The sequence below is a fragment of the Rhinolophus sinicus genome, linkage group LG02, assembly GCF_036562045.2.
Source record: "Rhinolophus sinicus isolate RSC01 linkage group LG02, ASM3656204v1, whole genome shotgun sequence".
Lineage (NCBI taxonomy): Eukaryota > Metazoa > Chordata > Mammalia > Chiroptera > Rhinolophidae > Rhinolophus > Rhinolophus sinicus.
In genome coordinates this window covers 174728316-174745129 of record NC_133752.1, presented here as the reverse complement: position 1 = coordinate 174745129, position 16814 = coordinate 174728316, and the positions used below count along the sequence as shown (strand labels likewise).

At 35.0% G+C, this 16814-nt stretch overlaps 1 protein-coding gene across 1 annotated transcript; it reads right to left on the bottom strand.

Annotated features, from left to right (window-relative positions):
• Positions 1 to 729: 729 nt before the first annotated feature.
• On the bottom strand, positions 730 to 16431 carry LOC109454249 (killer cell lectin-like receptor 2). The gene is made up of 8 exons (XM_019744702.2): positions 16024 to 16431; positions 10888 to 11004; positions 9741 to 9830; positions 8583 to 8810; positions 6639 to 6781; positions 4933 to 5036; positions 2080 to 2237; positions 730 to 1994 (listed from the first exon to the last, which is right to left on the bottom strand). Exons 1-7 carry the CDS (start codon positions 16118 to 16120, stop codon positions 2096 to 2098), a joined length of 921 nt encoding a protein of 306 aa, XP_019600261.2. The 5' UTR covers positions 16121 to 16431; the 3' UTR covers positions 730 to 1994; positions 2080 to 2095.
• Positions 16432 to 16814: the final 383 nt, after the last annotated feature.

The window sequence follows — 16814 nt, the reverse complement described above, 5'->3', positions numbered from 1 at the left end:
AGAAAATCAATATAATCATCATAATAGACCCAGAGAAATTATACAACAAAATTTAACTCCCTTTCATAAAACTCTCAATAGACAACTATAGAAGGGAACTTTCTAAACATGATAAAGAGGATCTACCAAAAAAAAAAAAAAACAATCTACAGCTAACTTCATATATGACAGTGAAACACTAAATACTTTTCTTTGTAAGATTGGGAACAAGGCAAGGATGCCTGCTATCATCACTTGTCTTCAACATTATACTGGAGGTCCTAACCAGCACCAAAAAAGCATAGAAAAAAAAATCTACAAAAAAAAAAGTACTGGAAATAAGTAAATTAGTAAGATGATAGCATATCACGTCAATTTACCAAAAAAAATGTGGGCAAAATATTGAATAGATGCTTCAGATTAGAAGCTATCTGAATGGCAATAAACACATGAAAAGATGCTCAATGTCATTAGTCTTTAGGGAAAGGCAAATTAAAAAGCACAATGAGATACCATTACACACCCACCATTATAGCTAAAATTTAAAGACTGACAATATCAAAGAATGGCAATGATGTGGAGAAACTGGAACTCTCATATGTTGCTATTCAAAGAGTAAATGATGCAACCACATTGGAAAACAATCTAGAAGTTTATTATAAAATTAAACATGCACTTACCACAGGACTCAGCAATCAAACTCTTAGGAATTTAATAAAAAGAAATGAAAGCACATGTTCACACAGTGGCTTGCATTTAAATGTTCACAGCAGGTTTATTCATAATAGCCAAAAATTGGGAATACATCAAGTGTCCATAGGGGAATGAATAAACAAATTGTGGTGGATCCATGCAATGAAATACTACTCAATAACAAAAAGAATGACATACTGATACACCAAACAACATGGATTAACTTCAGAAATATCCTGAGCAAAAGGAAACCAAATACAAAAGAGAGCATGACATGAAATTCTTGGCAAAACTAATTTGTAGTGACAGAAAGCATATCACTGGTAGCCTGGGCCAAGTGGGTGGAGAGACAGAAAGGAAGTTTTGGAGATGAAGCAAATGTTCTGTATCTGGATTTAAGAGGTGTATACATTTGTTACAGACCCATTCACTTCCTGACTTAAAATGATGCATTTTATTGCATGCAAAGTATAATTGAATAAAGTTGATTTTTTAAATGTTAAGGTAAAGATAGATAAAGAAAGCCTGAAGAATTGTCCCAGATTAAAGAAAACTAAAAAGACATCACAACTAAGTGAATCACATTGAACACGGAGGAAAAACACCTATAAAGGACATTATTGAGACAGTTGACAAAATTTAAGCATGGACTATGGATGAAAGCACAGCACTGTATCAATGCTAAATTTCTTGATTTGATAATTGCACTATGGTTATACAAGACAAAGACTTTGCTCTTGTAAAATGTTTAGACAAAGGCACATAATGTTCCCAATTTGTTATCAAATGGATCAGGGGAGGGAGGGAGAGAAAAAGAGAGAGAGAGAGAGAGAGAGAGAGAGAGAGAGAGAGAGAGAGAGACTATAAAGCACAGATAGAGCAACATATAAACAAATGGTAACTACAGGTAAAGGTTATATAACAATTCCTTGTACTACTATTTCAACTACACAGTAAGTTTGAAATCATAGCAAAATATTTTTTTTTAAATATGAAAGGTAAAGATGGGGGCAAAGATAACTATTTTTTTTATTTCTTAATTATGCTATCTCTCAAAACCAGAGGATATTGAAATGATTGAGCCTATAGATAAGGACAAGATCCAAGTATTTATGAGTTCTCTAGTTGGCTCTGCATGTAGTACAGGAAAATACAGAGAATAATTCTTCAGGCCCATTAAAGAGAGGGGTAACTGCTCTCCAAAGAAATCATTGTCCCCTCTTCCCCAAGAAGACAGATGGTATCTGATCTCTCATATCATAATCCAAAAGATAATTTTCTTCCTCTTCCAGCTTATCTTTGTTTCCACAATTGACTAAGGCCTGCAGTCAAAAACATTATTTTGTAAGTAACCACAAATTATTACAGGAAACAAACAAACAAAAAAAGACAAAATTCCATTTTCACCTTTTCTCCTTAGTCTTTATAAACCAGACACAATGCAATCAATTCTCTTCTCACAGATACAATTGTATCTTTTACTGCATTCAATACGTGTTAGTCTTGTTGAGCTTAAAAATGCACATTTTCCTCTCCCAGAAAACAGATTCCATAATTTAACATCACTGTAAAACAGAAAGTATACACGGTCAACTGTTCAATTCTGAAGCTTACAATAACATAAAACATAAGTTTTTAAGTCTGTTGTCTAAAGAACTGGAATATGGAAATGTTAATCATAACTTCATCACTAAAAAATTTCTTTCACTCTTAGCCCATTAACTACTAGAATCACAGTCTTTGGCTCACACACATAATCTCCCATTTTATTCCATAGTGGGAATTTTGATCAGAAGCAAAATTACCTTGTATATAAAATTACCTTGTAGATACCTTGTAATATTGATATGGGATTGTGATATGGCAAACCTGCTTTCTTACGTTAGTTTTTTTCCAAAAATGTGACAAATTAAAAAGAAGTGAATTTCTGTCACAGAAAACCAGGTCTCATGTGTGTATATTTTAAGGAGAAAAAAAGCAGAATTGGAACATAGTCAGAAGTGAGGTTAATTGATGTTTTTGTTTTGTTTCTTTTCCTTCCCTATCCCGTAACTAAGTTATTAGCTAAGACATAACAATACATTGAAAAATACCTAAAAGCAGGACTCCTATTTCAGCAAAGTGGTGGATTAGGTGCCAGAACTATCTTCTATTGAAAATAAATGTAAATGCTAATTTAAGAAAAAATTTAAACTTTCTTGAATAAATTTATGAACTGGCAAGAAGCAAATCCGTGACTTGAGCTGAGTATTAAATAGAGGTGGGAACACAGGAAGGTAAGTAAAACACTGAAGCCACTTTTCCCCTTCATTGATGTAGTAGGCTGCATAAGAAGTCCTACCCACGATTCTAAATAGAAGACAAGCTGTGTGCTCTGTGTACAGAGTTGTGAGGCCAAAAGGATACATCTTCACCATAAACTACCTAAGAACTGTCTTGAACCTTGGATTTAAGCATATACCGCCCAAGAATCCAAAATCACAAGCCATCCCTCATGTAATTTGCATTTGCTGTATTATGTAAGAATATTCAAATCTGCTACAGGGAAAAAAACAGAAACAAACAAATCAGGAAGATAAATGAACTAAGTGGCTTTCGAGGCATCTGCAGAAAGCATAAAATATGTTAAGTATGGATAAGTAAATTTGTAACCAGGAGACGTGTTTAGTATAGATTCAGTAAGTGGGGCATCTGCATGCTTAACATAGAAAAGGAAGAACCAAGTAGGCACTAAATATCATACACAAAATATACATGATGCACATAGATACCCAGCATTCATGAGGTCTTAAGCTTGCTACCTTTTGGTGACACTCATTTTGGCCCTTTGCCAAAGAAACACAAATAAAACCTATAGCTGCTTATGGGGTTACTCAGAAGCTGACGCTGTAGCCAGGCTGCCATGCTCCTGCATCTCCCAATGGAGAAAGTGTACGTGCTAGTCACAAGAGCCTTCCGTCTGTTGGACCCCCTTACTCAAATGTCAAGTCTGGTGCTGGAAACTGTGCCATCATCAGGGAAGGGTTCTGCATGAAGACAGTATAACCCACGACTCAGGTGATCCTTTCACTTACATGTACCTTATCCTAAGTGTGACAACCTATCCCATCCCATCCATCCAAGTGTGATAAGCAATCCCATTTCTTCCCCTTTGCATAGTGCGTTGTGTTTTAAATTATTGAATTAACCATGCAATTCGAGCATCTTAATTTGGCCCATGAACCTTTCTGTTCTGTGACCTCTGATATAGTTTGCCTGGGAGTGTATTCATAGCCTACGATTACATCAAGGTAATTTCCTGCATGACATCTTTTGTAGGTTTACAGCTCAGAACTACACTACTTACAGGGCCCAAATTTAGAATGAAAAGTGGCCCAGATTTATAGTACCCCAAGGAATCCAACAAAAGCAAATTCTTTCTTGAGGAAGCCACCTTCATCTCAGATCTCAATTTCCACAGCAATTCAAAAAGAAAAAAAACAAATCACTAAACACAAAAAGAAAATGGTATCATGTACAAAAGCCGCCAGAAACAATAGATTAGATCCACAAAACTTCAAATATTAGAATTATCACGTATCAAATATAAATGAAGTATGTTTACTATCTTTAAAGAAATAAAAGACAGCTTGAAAATATGAGTAACTAGCAAGGAGATTTGAAAACATAAAATAGAATTCCTAGACATAAAAATAAAATAGTTAAGATTTCAAAAATATTGAACAGTTTAACAGTGGATTATAACTTAATGTAAACCCAAGAGTTTACAAAATACTGCACTTCAAAACAGAAGGACGATAGTGCAGGTGTGTGTGTGTGTGTGTGTGTGTACTCACATATATTTATATTTACAAATATATATAAACATATGTGTAAACTAATAAAGGCATTTCAAATGAATTTTAGGGATACTCAAAATACTTTGTGGCTACAGGAGGGATCACTGTGGCTAACGCAGGATGATCCAATCACTTCTTCATATAACTTTATGATTTTGTTTCATTTCTGTGTACCTCATAACACACATACTTTTGAGCATGTGGTTAGCATCATAATTTTATTATTATTCACTCTGCATGACACTTCCCTTCTTTTTTTAACTATACTTCCTAAAACACTTTCTTAACCATCCTTATTCTTACCAATAACCTCTATTTGAAAATGAGTTACGCTGTGTGAAATGAGGGAAGAAACTTTTTAGATACAATACTTCCAACCCCAACACCAGTGTTAGAGTTTGAATGCATTCCAGAGACTTACAGTCCAGGTGTGCTACTGTCAATCCATTCCCATTTCTTTTCTCTTTCATTATATGATAATCCAATCCAGTACAAATTTCTATTAGTCTGGGATTGAAGGAAGGTCTACAAAGGAATCAAAACACATCATGTGACTAAATTCCCATCTGTTAGATGAAGAGAAAGATAGGTAAAGCGGCCAGCTGTTTCTATGGCGAGTATTCTGCTACTCTCCACATCATCCTGCATTCCTCCTTCTTAGAAAGCCCTCTCTCCCCTCAATCCCTGTATTTTCATTTTCCAACATAATTCCCTCCTACTAGATTATTTATTTTTGTCAAAAATGGCTGCCAATGTCATAGATTATTTAAAACATGGAAAAAAATTATAATCTAAACATCTAACAATAGGAGACTTGTTAAATACTTTATGATACTTCACGAACTGATTCAAAATCATGTCCCCAAAAAATATTTAAGGATACAGTAAAAGAATTATTATATATTCTTAAGTGAAAGAAGGAATCTTCAAAACAAATTTATTAAAATAACAACTGTATGTGGGCAGGTGTACAGTAGAGAATTTAGCCTCATAAGAGAAAGCCTTGCTGTAGTTTAGTACTTGGAAGGGGTTAAGGAAAAAGGGGCAGTATTTGGAAATATTTACTAGTCCAAAAATATATCAAAGTGACATATTACATAATATCTGATTAAATGACTCAATGTGTTTTAAAATATAGATTTAAATTTATCTGTATTTTACTGCATCAAATGTCGAAAATATTTTATGACTTGACATCATAAATTCTTCTGTATTATAATTTAAAACACCTACATATTAGATTTGCATATAAATTTTGTGTTGTTTTCCTAAACGATAAACACAGGTTTCAAGGCTGATCTTTGCAAACATTTCTCTGTAAAAACACATTGTGTGTATATGGATAGTGTTTATTAGCAATAAATTTAAAAGATACTTTTGATACTGTATTACTGTATTTTCTTTTCACTGTTCTTTTTGAAAGATATAATTTTGATATAACATACAAGAATATTGATCTAGTAAATGTTACCTGAAGATGCGATGAAAAACACCATGAAGACAATTTGTAAAACGGTTATCAGTTTTATGTTTCTCATTATTATCTCCAGTATGCCGATGGGGAAGCTGAGGCCCAGAGAAGTTAAGTAATTTACCAAGCAAGGGTCACCCAGCTAGTAAGTGCCAGAGATCTGGAACTAGCCGCAGGCCTTCTGGCTCCTGTACTCCTTGCAGTAACCACTAAACCACGTTGCTCTGGTCTCTTAGTTCCCACCTTGTTGGTACAGATAACTACTCATTCCAGGTGTATTTACCAAATGGATAAGTATTACATCACAAGAAAGGCATACTTCTCTGTGAGTGGTTTTCCTGCAGATTCCTTGGAAAGGGAGATGACAGCAAAGACTCAAACTGCATCCTCAAAGGGGTTTCCCTTTTCTAAATAATAACGGTCATCATGATAGACAAAACGTATTGAATGCTTAGTAAATAGCAAGATCATGTGCCTCTTAGCAGGCAGTCTCCTGGGAGAATCTAACTATATGATTTTTGCTCACTCAACAGACACAACACGAAGAATAACTGAAGGTCCCTCTTTCTAGACTCCCCACTGTCCTTAATATTTTGGGTCTGAGGGTGCGAGTCAGAATCTAAGAGAATAAAAGGGAATGTAACCGTCCATGATACCTGTTCATCTGCATCATCTATCTTCAGAAGAGATAACCCATAATTCTGGCAAATCTGTTTACATTCCGTCCAGGTTTTATATTCAGTGGTAAAATAATAACAGTTTATTCCACAACAGGGCCAGCATTCTTCAAATACTTTGTCTATAACACATAAGGTAAAACATTAAACTTCTTGTTATCTGGCATTCTGTTAAGCAGAGCAATATATTTATCAGCCTTTAATAGCTATCGATAATGATAATATGAGGTTTATCAAGAGTCTATCAAGGTTGGTGCAAAAGTAATTGCGGCTTAAAATGTTAAAAATAATTGCAAAAACTGCAATCACTTTTGCATCAACCTAATAGAATGCCAAGAGATATCTGCACTGCCATGTTCATTGTAGCATTATTCACAATAGCCAAGATATGGAAACAACTCAAAAAGTCATTGAGGGATGAATAAAGAAACTGTGATATATACATGGAATGATTATTCAGCCTTAAAAAGGAAATCCTGCCATATGCAACAACATGAATGGACCTTGAGGACAATATGCTAAGTGAAATAAGCCAGTCACAGGACAAGTACTGCATGATTCCACTTATATAAAATATATAAAATAGTCAAACTCAAAGAAACAGAAAGTAGTATGGTGGTTACCAAGGGCAAGTAAGGAGGCAGAAATGGGTAGATGCTCACTGGGTGTAATGTTTCTATTGTTAACAATACTGTATTGTGCACTTAAAAACTTGGTAAGAGGATTTAAGGCATGTTAAGTGTTCTTACCACAAAAAAGAAACAAGGGACATGAGAAAACTTTTGGAGGTGATGGCTATTGCTATTATCTTAACTGTGGATGGTTTCACAAGTGTATGTATATGTTCAAACACATCAAACGGTATACATCAAATATGTGCAGTTTTTTGTATATTATTAATACCTAAATAAGCTGCTTAAAAATTATAAAATTCAAAAAATATTTCTGGAATGCCTTCTGAAAAAAAGAAACATGATTGTTTGGATTTTTTTTCTTTTTTCTCTTATATATTTTATAATATACCAAATATTAAAAATATTATTGATGCTTAATAATAGAAACAGTAATTTCTACTAATTACCATGCCTCAATGAGGTTAAATACACAAAAGCTCTTTGTAAACTCTAAGTCCTAAGCAAATATTTAGTAGTTGTTAAGAACCAGGTCAATTCACTCCATTGTTATGCATGATAACAGAGTTTTATTGTATGAGATTCAATATTTTTATCTCTTGGATATTTTTAATGGTATCATCACACAGAGGTGCCCACATACCAACACTATGGTGAATCTTGCAGGCGTACTGCAGGGAGTATACACTGATTACAAACAGACCAAATACCTGAAGTGAAGGCAGAATGGAAACACACATACAAACACACACGCGCGCACACACACACACACACACACACACTCACACTCACAATTATCTATACAACAGCAACCAAATAAAAGTTCTTGTGCTCATTTCAGCCTAAGTATATTTTATGTCAGTAACAAATAGAAGGGATTAATTTTCCTACAGATCCAAAATGATCTGAATTTCCAGGGGAGTTGACATACTATTAGGTTGGTGCAAAAGTAATTGCAGTTTTTGCAATTACGTATTTTTAACCTTTTAAACTGCGATTACTTTTGCACCAACCTAATATTTCACCTTCTGGGAGCAATAGGAATGAAATAATTGCCACTGAGCTTGGAGAAATACAGGGTTCTACTAATCCAAACTTGCTCCTAGAGTCTTAATCCCATATTTGAAACAAGCAAACCCAAATACTCACAATATATCTAAGAGGCACAAATTAAAGTTTTCCAGTAGATCTATATCATTACATATATCAAAAGCCTTTTATTAGCTTTGAAGCTTCTACAAAAGAAATAATAAAAAACAATGCACTCTCTCATTAAAGATTTCCTCCATACCTGTATTTCGCAAAGATTTTGAAAAGATCTTTATTGTACCGCATCTGTCCTTTTCTGTTAAGAGTAAGGCCAGTTCCTTTTTATGCTGAATGGTTTTATTTTTGAGACTATCATATTCTAAAGTCTTATTTGTCAAAAGTTGCTCTTTTAAGTAGCTGTCATTTTGCTTTTGTCTGAGGTTCTGCAGAATTTCATCCTGTTGATGTTTTTCTTGAGTACACTGAAAAACTAAAATTAATAGAATAAATATAATACAAAAATGTACTCATAATACTTAAATGTTGCAATTACAAAAACAGAAAAAAATCTCACTTTGACAATCAACCCATTTCATTACTTTAATTAGCAATTTGACATTTAAAAAGTAATACCTCTGTAAATTGACTAAAAAATGAAATATCAAACCTCTTGCTACTAGCAACTTAAGTGCATAATAAATAAAATAAGGTATCTGAATAAAATTATGATGGCAACACCTTACCATTCAACTTAATTTCTTTTTAATAATTAGCACATTATTTGCAAATAGAAAACAAAGTAAAAACCATTCAGTCAACATTTAGTAACACATCTTCTGAGTATGAAAATCTACACTAAGAAACATGAAGAAATAGCACCATTATTATTAAATAGAATATCCATAGGAGGAAAGATGAAAATATAAATATGTCATTTTATCTGAGTGTAACATATTAGTGACTTTCTCTAAAGATATCAAGGAATTCAAATAAAAGATAAAAGTTGACAAATTCAAGATTCTAACATCCACTCATTTTACTAAATCATTTCTTCATTGTATTCTTAGAAAAATCAAGAGAAAGCCATAAGTTCTTGTGAAAAGTTTTGTCTCAAAGAATGTATATCTAAGATTCACAATGATCTAAACTCCAAAGGCAGAATATGACTAAGTCCTGTATCAAAAGGAATATTACCATATATCATACAAAATGAGGCAGCTCATTACAGCTGCAGAGTCACTGGAATAGGAAAGTAAAGTGAAAATCACACTGGGATATGTCAGGAAAAATCACCAAGAAAAAGCCATCTGGGACATTCCCTGATTATAGCCAGGAAACAATTGATGGTACATGGTTAATACCTACAAAATTAGTGGTTAGTGCTATGACTCAGACAGAAGGATGTATTTCAATTACTCACTCATTGTCCCCAGCACGATAACTGTCATCAATAAAAGTAAACAGAGGATGCCTAGAGTCCTTGAAATGAGATGCCAGCGTACTGAAAACTCTTTAAATAAAGAAGAAAGAAAATAATCATCAGGGATATAGCTTGGCCCATTACAAACCTTCACCTGGAATACCATTTGAAACTAAGAGACAAATGTTATCTAAAACTTTTTACAAAATTATATCATACAAATTGATTTAAATTTGTGATATAGTAATTACAGTTTTAAAGTTTCAGAGTTCTGACATATACCCACATGAGAACAGTTCTATAGCATTTCAAAAGTACATGCATCCCTTACAAAAGCAGAGGACAATAGGCACAACACACATTTAAGAGAATCCACACTGACGAGGGTACTCCTTGCTATGATCACAACCAATCATGGAGAGGAAACAAAAAGCAGTTACTATTCTTGAGATATTGGTAGCCAACAGTGGATATTCTGAAGCTGCAAATGTGATTGGGGTCCATCCTGAAAGATGTTTCAAGAAATCGACTTTCCTTTCTTTCTCATCAATTCTATTTTTCTCTGGACAATGCTATATTTATCCTTGGGTGTTCTCAGTATATAAAAGCTGTATCTCTTATTATCACTAAATTAAACCTATAAAAGTTATTCTCAATTTAGATTTTGTGACAATATTTGAAAGTAGAGAGAGAGAACAGAAAAATTAGAATGCCTCTTTTGATTTGAACATTTTGCAGCTTTATTGCCATTAAGCATCAGAAAATATTTAAGACACCTAAAATATCTTTTGTCTAAATAAAAGTGCATTTTTCATCTCTTAAACATTCTGTAAGACTTTTATTTCTCTAGGAAATGTAGTGTTTTCTTGAGTCTCTAGTCTGTTCTTTACTTTTAAAGGCCTCAAAAACTCCTCTGATCCAATTTGAATGAAAACATTCTGTTAGCTTCTCCAATTTAAAATAATTCATTGTTTTCTCCACACTCACAAACTTAGAAAAATTAAAATAAAAAAGACTTGCTTTACTATGCCAATTACGGTTTTTTAATTACCATCTAAGAACCTAAAGTACAAATAAGAATTTTTTTCAAATTTTAAGAGTTTGACAATCCATAAGAGACAGGTAAATCTAGATGCTTAAAACATACCTTTGTCATCACTTTTCTCAGGCATTTGAGTACCACCACGCCTTAATCTGTTTTGTGACTCTGAAGAAGACTGAAGAAATCTCGGGGTTGAATAAACTACTTCTTGATCGCTCATCTCTAGAATACAAAGAGAAAGATGTTTTGCATTAAAACCTTTGCATTGGGATGATTTCGAAAGAAAATTTAAAATGTCAGTCTATAGGAACATACCAGAAATGAGAGGTATGTGTGTATGTCTGTCTGTGATGTGGGTGTGTGTTTATTAACTACTTCAAGTGCCTAAAGCACATAGACTGAGACTGATTTATATAAGAAATTTATGTAAGATTACTGCCATGATTATTAGAAAACACAGAACGAAATTTTTCCCCCTTTTTCTGCCTCTCCGCCACTCCAGTTCAAGCCATTGTTTCTCGGTCTAGTTGTATAGGACACAGCTCCCTGGCCTGTGCTGGTGTTATGAGCCTTGCACTCCCCCTGGCTGAGGCAGTTGGTCATCAGCTCACAGCAGCTCGCTGCTCATGCAGCCCACGGCAGCCCACGCAGCCCACGCAGCCCACGGCAGCCCACGGCAGCCCACGGCAGCCCACGGCAGCCAAGCTCCAGGGAAAGCTGTTGTTCACAGTCTTAGCTGAAGAGGGCGCAGCTCACTGGCCCACGTGGGAATCAAACCAGCGACCTTGGCATTAGAAGCACAGCGCTCCAACCACCTGAGCCACCGGGCCAGCCCAGAAATTTTGTTTTTAATGTACTAATAGATTGAATAGGCTGGGTCCTATTCACCTAGGCAATCTAGCTCAAAATGTTCAACATACATATACAAATGTTAGGCCAAATGACTGAAACACCTTTAAAATTATTCAAAAAACAAAATTCTACATTTTTGAAATTCTGAAAAAATATAAATACTTTGGCTTAAAAAACAATATTCACATTCAGATCTATATATAAATATTAAAAACTTCTCAGTTCTAGACAAGATGGCAGAGTAGGTAAAAGCTGTGCCTGCCTCCTCTCATAACCACATCAAAATTACAGCTAAACTACAGATAAACCATTATTGAGAATCATCTGAAGTCTAGCTGGACAGAAGTCCTATAATTAAGGATATACAGAAGAAGCCACATCAGGACTGGAAGGAGGGGCAGAGACACTGAATGAGCTGCCCCACAACTGCATGTGACCATTAAATATTGGGAGGGATATCTTGGCTGTGGAGGACCCCCTGAGGAGCAAGGGGTCCCAGCCCCACACCAGGCTCCCCAGTCCACATTTCTAGTGCCAGAAAAAGAAGTCCCCACAATTTCTGGCCATGAAAACCAGCGGAGATTATGGTTGAGTGAGATGGAGCTTGGCTGGAATACCAGGCATTCCTCTTAAAGGACCCACGCGTGGACTCACTTACTCTGAGCTCCAACACTAGGACTGTAGCTCAAAAGGCAGCAGGGACATACGGGGAGGAACTGAATTGTCTGGCTTCAGGGCAAAGACTGGAGGGACAGCTTTCTCATAGACAGAAGTGTTGGAAGAAGCCATTGTTCCTTTGTTGAGCCCTTCCCTCTCCCTATGTGCAAGTGCAGTCTAGTGCCATATCTGAGTCTCCATCGACCTGGCTAACACCATTCGCCACACCCTGATGATTCCCTGAAACCCTGCTCCACCCAACTTTTGGAACCATCCAAGCCACTTTCAATGATTTTTCCATACTAATGGCCTGTCTTGGCTCATGCTGAAGACTTTCCTAAAATCTCTCAAAGGCTCACAAACCCCAAACAAGCAGCATCTAGCCTTGGCATGCCCTCTTAAGCAGCCCTAAGCTTGGCACTAGCAGCAGCCAGCCTCAGTTTGCAACACAGCCTTTCCCAGTCACCATCAGGCCCAGCACAAGTGGAAACCATCTGCAGATCAATTTTTAGCTCATACCAAGGGGCCATAGACAGGACACAGTAAGCAGTTGAACTTGGTCTGCAACACAGACCCTCCCAAGAGGCCCCAGAACCAATACACCCAATGGCCAGCTTCAGATCACACCAGAGCACTACCCAACCACCTCCAAAAAAACATGCCCAAAGGGCAGACTCAACAGGCACCAGAGCCCCATTAAAGTGAATCCTACTCCATAAGGTCAGCCCCTGCACAACAGCTCCTTTACAGTATTTACAGCCAGTCCTCATAAACAATCAACCTGAGAGTCAAGCCCTCCCCATGATGTGCAAACAGCAACCAAGGTTCAACTACAACAGGAGAGCACACAAAACCCACACAAGAGACACACCTAGAATACCCAGCTCTGGTGACCAGGTAGACTGCACAACTGGGCTCCATGGGATACCTACTACATAAGCCCACCCTACTAAGACCAGAAGACATAGCAGCTCTACCTAATAGATAGAAACACAAACAGGGAGGTAGCCAAAATGAGGAAACAAAGAAACATGTCCCAAATGAAAGATCAGAACAAAGACCAGAAAAAGAACTAAACAAAACAGAGAACAAGTAATCTACCAGATGCAGAGTTCAAAACACTGATTATATGGATGTTTCATGATCTCAGTGAGAACTTCAACAAAGAGATAGAAAACATAAGAACCAGTCAGAAATGAAGAATATAATAACTGAAATGAAGAACACATTAGAGGAAATCAACAGCAGATTAGATGAAGCAGAGGATTGAATCAGCAATTTGGAAAATAAGATAGCAGAAAACATCTAATCAAAATAGCAAAAAGAAAAAAGAATCAAAAACAAAAAAATGAGGACAGTTTAAGGGGCCTCTGGAACAACATGAAGCATACCAATATTTGCATCATAAGGGTACCAGAAGGAGAAGAGAGGGAGCAAGAAATTGAAAACCTATTTGAAGAAATAATTACAGAAAACTTCCCTAACCTGGTAAAGGAAATAGACATACCTGCCCAGGAAGAACAGAGTCCCAAATAGATGAATGCAAAGAGGCCCACAGCAAGACACAACATAATTAAATGCCAAAGGTTAAAAACAAAGAAAAAAATTTAAAAGCAACAAGAGAAAAGTAGTTAGTTACCTACAAGGGAGTTTCCACCTGACTGTCAGCTGATTCCTCAACACAAACTTTGCAGGCAAGAAGGGAGTGGCACAAAAGATTCAAAATGATGAAATGCAAGGACCTACAACCAAGATTACTCTACCCAGAAAAGCTATCATTTAGAATTGAAGGACAGATAGAGCTTCCCAAACAAGAAAAAGCTAAAGGAGCTAACCAACACCAAACAAGTAGTACAAGAAATGTTAAAGGGACTTCTTTAAAAAGAAGAAAGAAAGAGATAAAAAATATAAATAATAAATGTCAATAAACTGCATATCTATTAACAATTACTTGAAATGTAAATGGATTAAACACTCCAATCAAAAGACACAGGGTGGCTGAGTGGATAAGAAAACAAAACCTTTACATAAAGAGACTCACTTCAGAACAAAAGACACACACAGACTGAAAGTAAAGGGATGGAAAAGATATTTAATGAAAATGGAAACAAACAAATAAAAAAAAAGCTGGGGTAGCAATACTTACACCACACAAAATAGACTTTAAAATAAAAGCTATAACAGCAGACAAAGAAGGATCCAGTAATCTTACATCTGGGTATTTATCTGAAGAAACACTACTTTAAAAAGACATACTGTATGCATCCATATGTTCATTGCAGCATTATTTACAATAGCCAAGATATGGAAGTAACCTAAGTGTCCATCAATAGATGAATAGATAAAGAAGAAGTAGTACATATATATAATAAAACATTACTCAGCCATAAAAAAGAATAAAATCTGACCATCTGCAACATGAATGGACCTAGAGCGTTTTATGCTAAGTGAACTAAGTCAGACAGAGAAAGACAAATACCATATAATTTCACTTATATGTGGAATCTAAAAATCAAAATGAACCAATAAATAAAGAGAAACAAACTCATAGATACAGAGAACATTTTGATGGTTGCCAGATCGGAGCGGGGTAAAGGGATGGATGAGAAAGCGACAGGGGTTAAGTACAAATTGGCATTTACAATATAGTCATGGGGATGTAAAATATAGCACAGGGAATACGGTCAATAATATTATAACAACTATGTATGGTATCAAGTGGATACTAGATTTATTAGGGTGATACTTTCTAAGTTATCTAACTACTGTGTTGTACACCTAAAACTAACATAATATTCTATGTCGACTGTAATTGAAAAATAAAAATTATTTTTTAAAATGTTCTCACATTGTTTTCAATTATAACATGACTTTACCAGAGTGTTTCCCAAAGTGTATGCTATACACCATCTGCAAAAGAATTATTCGAGAGTTAACATTGCAGATTGGTTAACTCTCCAGATTCCAGTGCCCCATGCAAGATGTACTGAATAAGAATCTTTCACATTGGAGCTCAGATACCTGTATATTTAATCCCAAATGATCGTATGTACATTACAATTTTAGAAAGAATTTTCTAGTGTATGATGTTGCCATAGAAGCCTATGTTAAAATAAAATTTTCAATAGGCAGTCATTAGGTAATATCCATAAAGGATTCAAGCTATTAATAGACATCAATATAAAAAGAAATTATTAAATAATAAATATTTAAAATGTACCTTGCTTCTTACATTAATCAATATGAAAAGATGATATTCAGGAAACAGAAAATATGGAAAACAAATTGCACATATAACTTTATTCGTTAAAAAAAATGTTTAAGTTGCAAAATTTTCTAAACTTAACTATTCATATTTTCTCCCATTTCCTAAAGAAGAGGAGTCTTTTCTATTACAGAATCCTTCAAGATGGATAAGGTAATATGTAAATCATTAGGTCCAAATTAAAAGGAATTAACCCCCAAATCCGTATTATTTTGATAACACAAATCGTGGCATATTTTAAAATACAAAAACAACTGAACTACAGTTTTCGCCATTTATTTCAAAGTTAATGCAATTCCAACGCAATCAATCTAGAATGCTTTCCTATCAACCCCATACTCAGGCCTAGTCATTTGTCATAAAATAACATATTCCCAGAATCTTTTTTCTTTAGAATCTTTTCTTTATAAATGGGACTAATAGGATATTCAGGTACAAAGATCTGAGAGAATAAAAGTCTCTGTTACCTGGATCTGTGCCAAGCAGTGATGCCGGTGGAGAAAGCTGACCCAAAAATGAGGCGGGAGAAGTTGGCCTCTCCAATCCTGGCTCCCCTGGGGGCATGAGAGGCTGTAAGATGGAAGGCAGAAATGAATTGCCTCTGAATAGAACTCCAACTCAAAAATTTCTGCCCCTCCTCTTGACCAAAGTGATAAAGGAAATTGTATGATGAAAGCTGATATTGACGGTGAAGGAAAGATGGTCATGAGCTACATTTTCCTCCATTTCAACTAACCAACTACTTAGTACTCTGCAAAATTGCGTTTAAAATCAACATTTGGGGACTTAAAAGATAAAGGAACACAGCTTTCAAAAAACAAGAACTACTATCTTTAACAAAAACTAGCATATCTAAAAGAAACTACTAGTAAAAACAAACGATTGAAATGAAAATGTATAAATATGTATCTGTACACATACATAAGAAATATCATGACATTTCTTTAACTCAAATAGTCTGCCAGAAATTTTTCTTTGTATGTTACTATTTACAAAAAAAAGATTATTTCTTGTTTCCATTATGTTTATTGCGGATAAATGTATGTAGAAATTATTTTAAAACATCTATAACTCAACTATAATTTTTTTTTGTTTATTCTTCTAGTCTTTTATCTGTATATGACCAAAATTTGTTTTATCTGTTTACTATCAGTGTTGGTGTCACTTCACACTCAATGTTTTTGATCTATTATTTTCTAATAAATGTTTCCTCATTTAAAAATATTGGTCTAAATGTGATTTTCAAAACCATATAGTT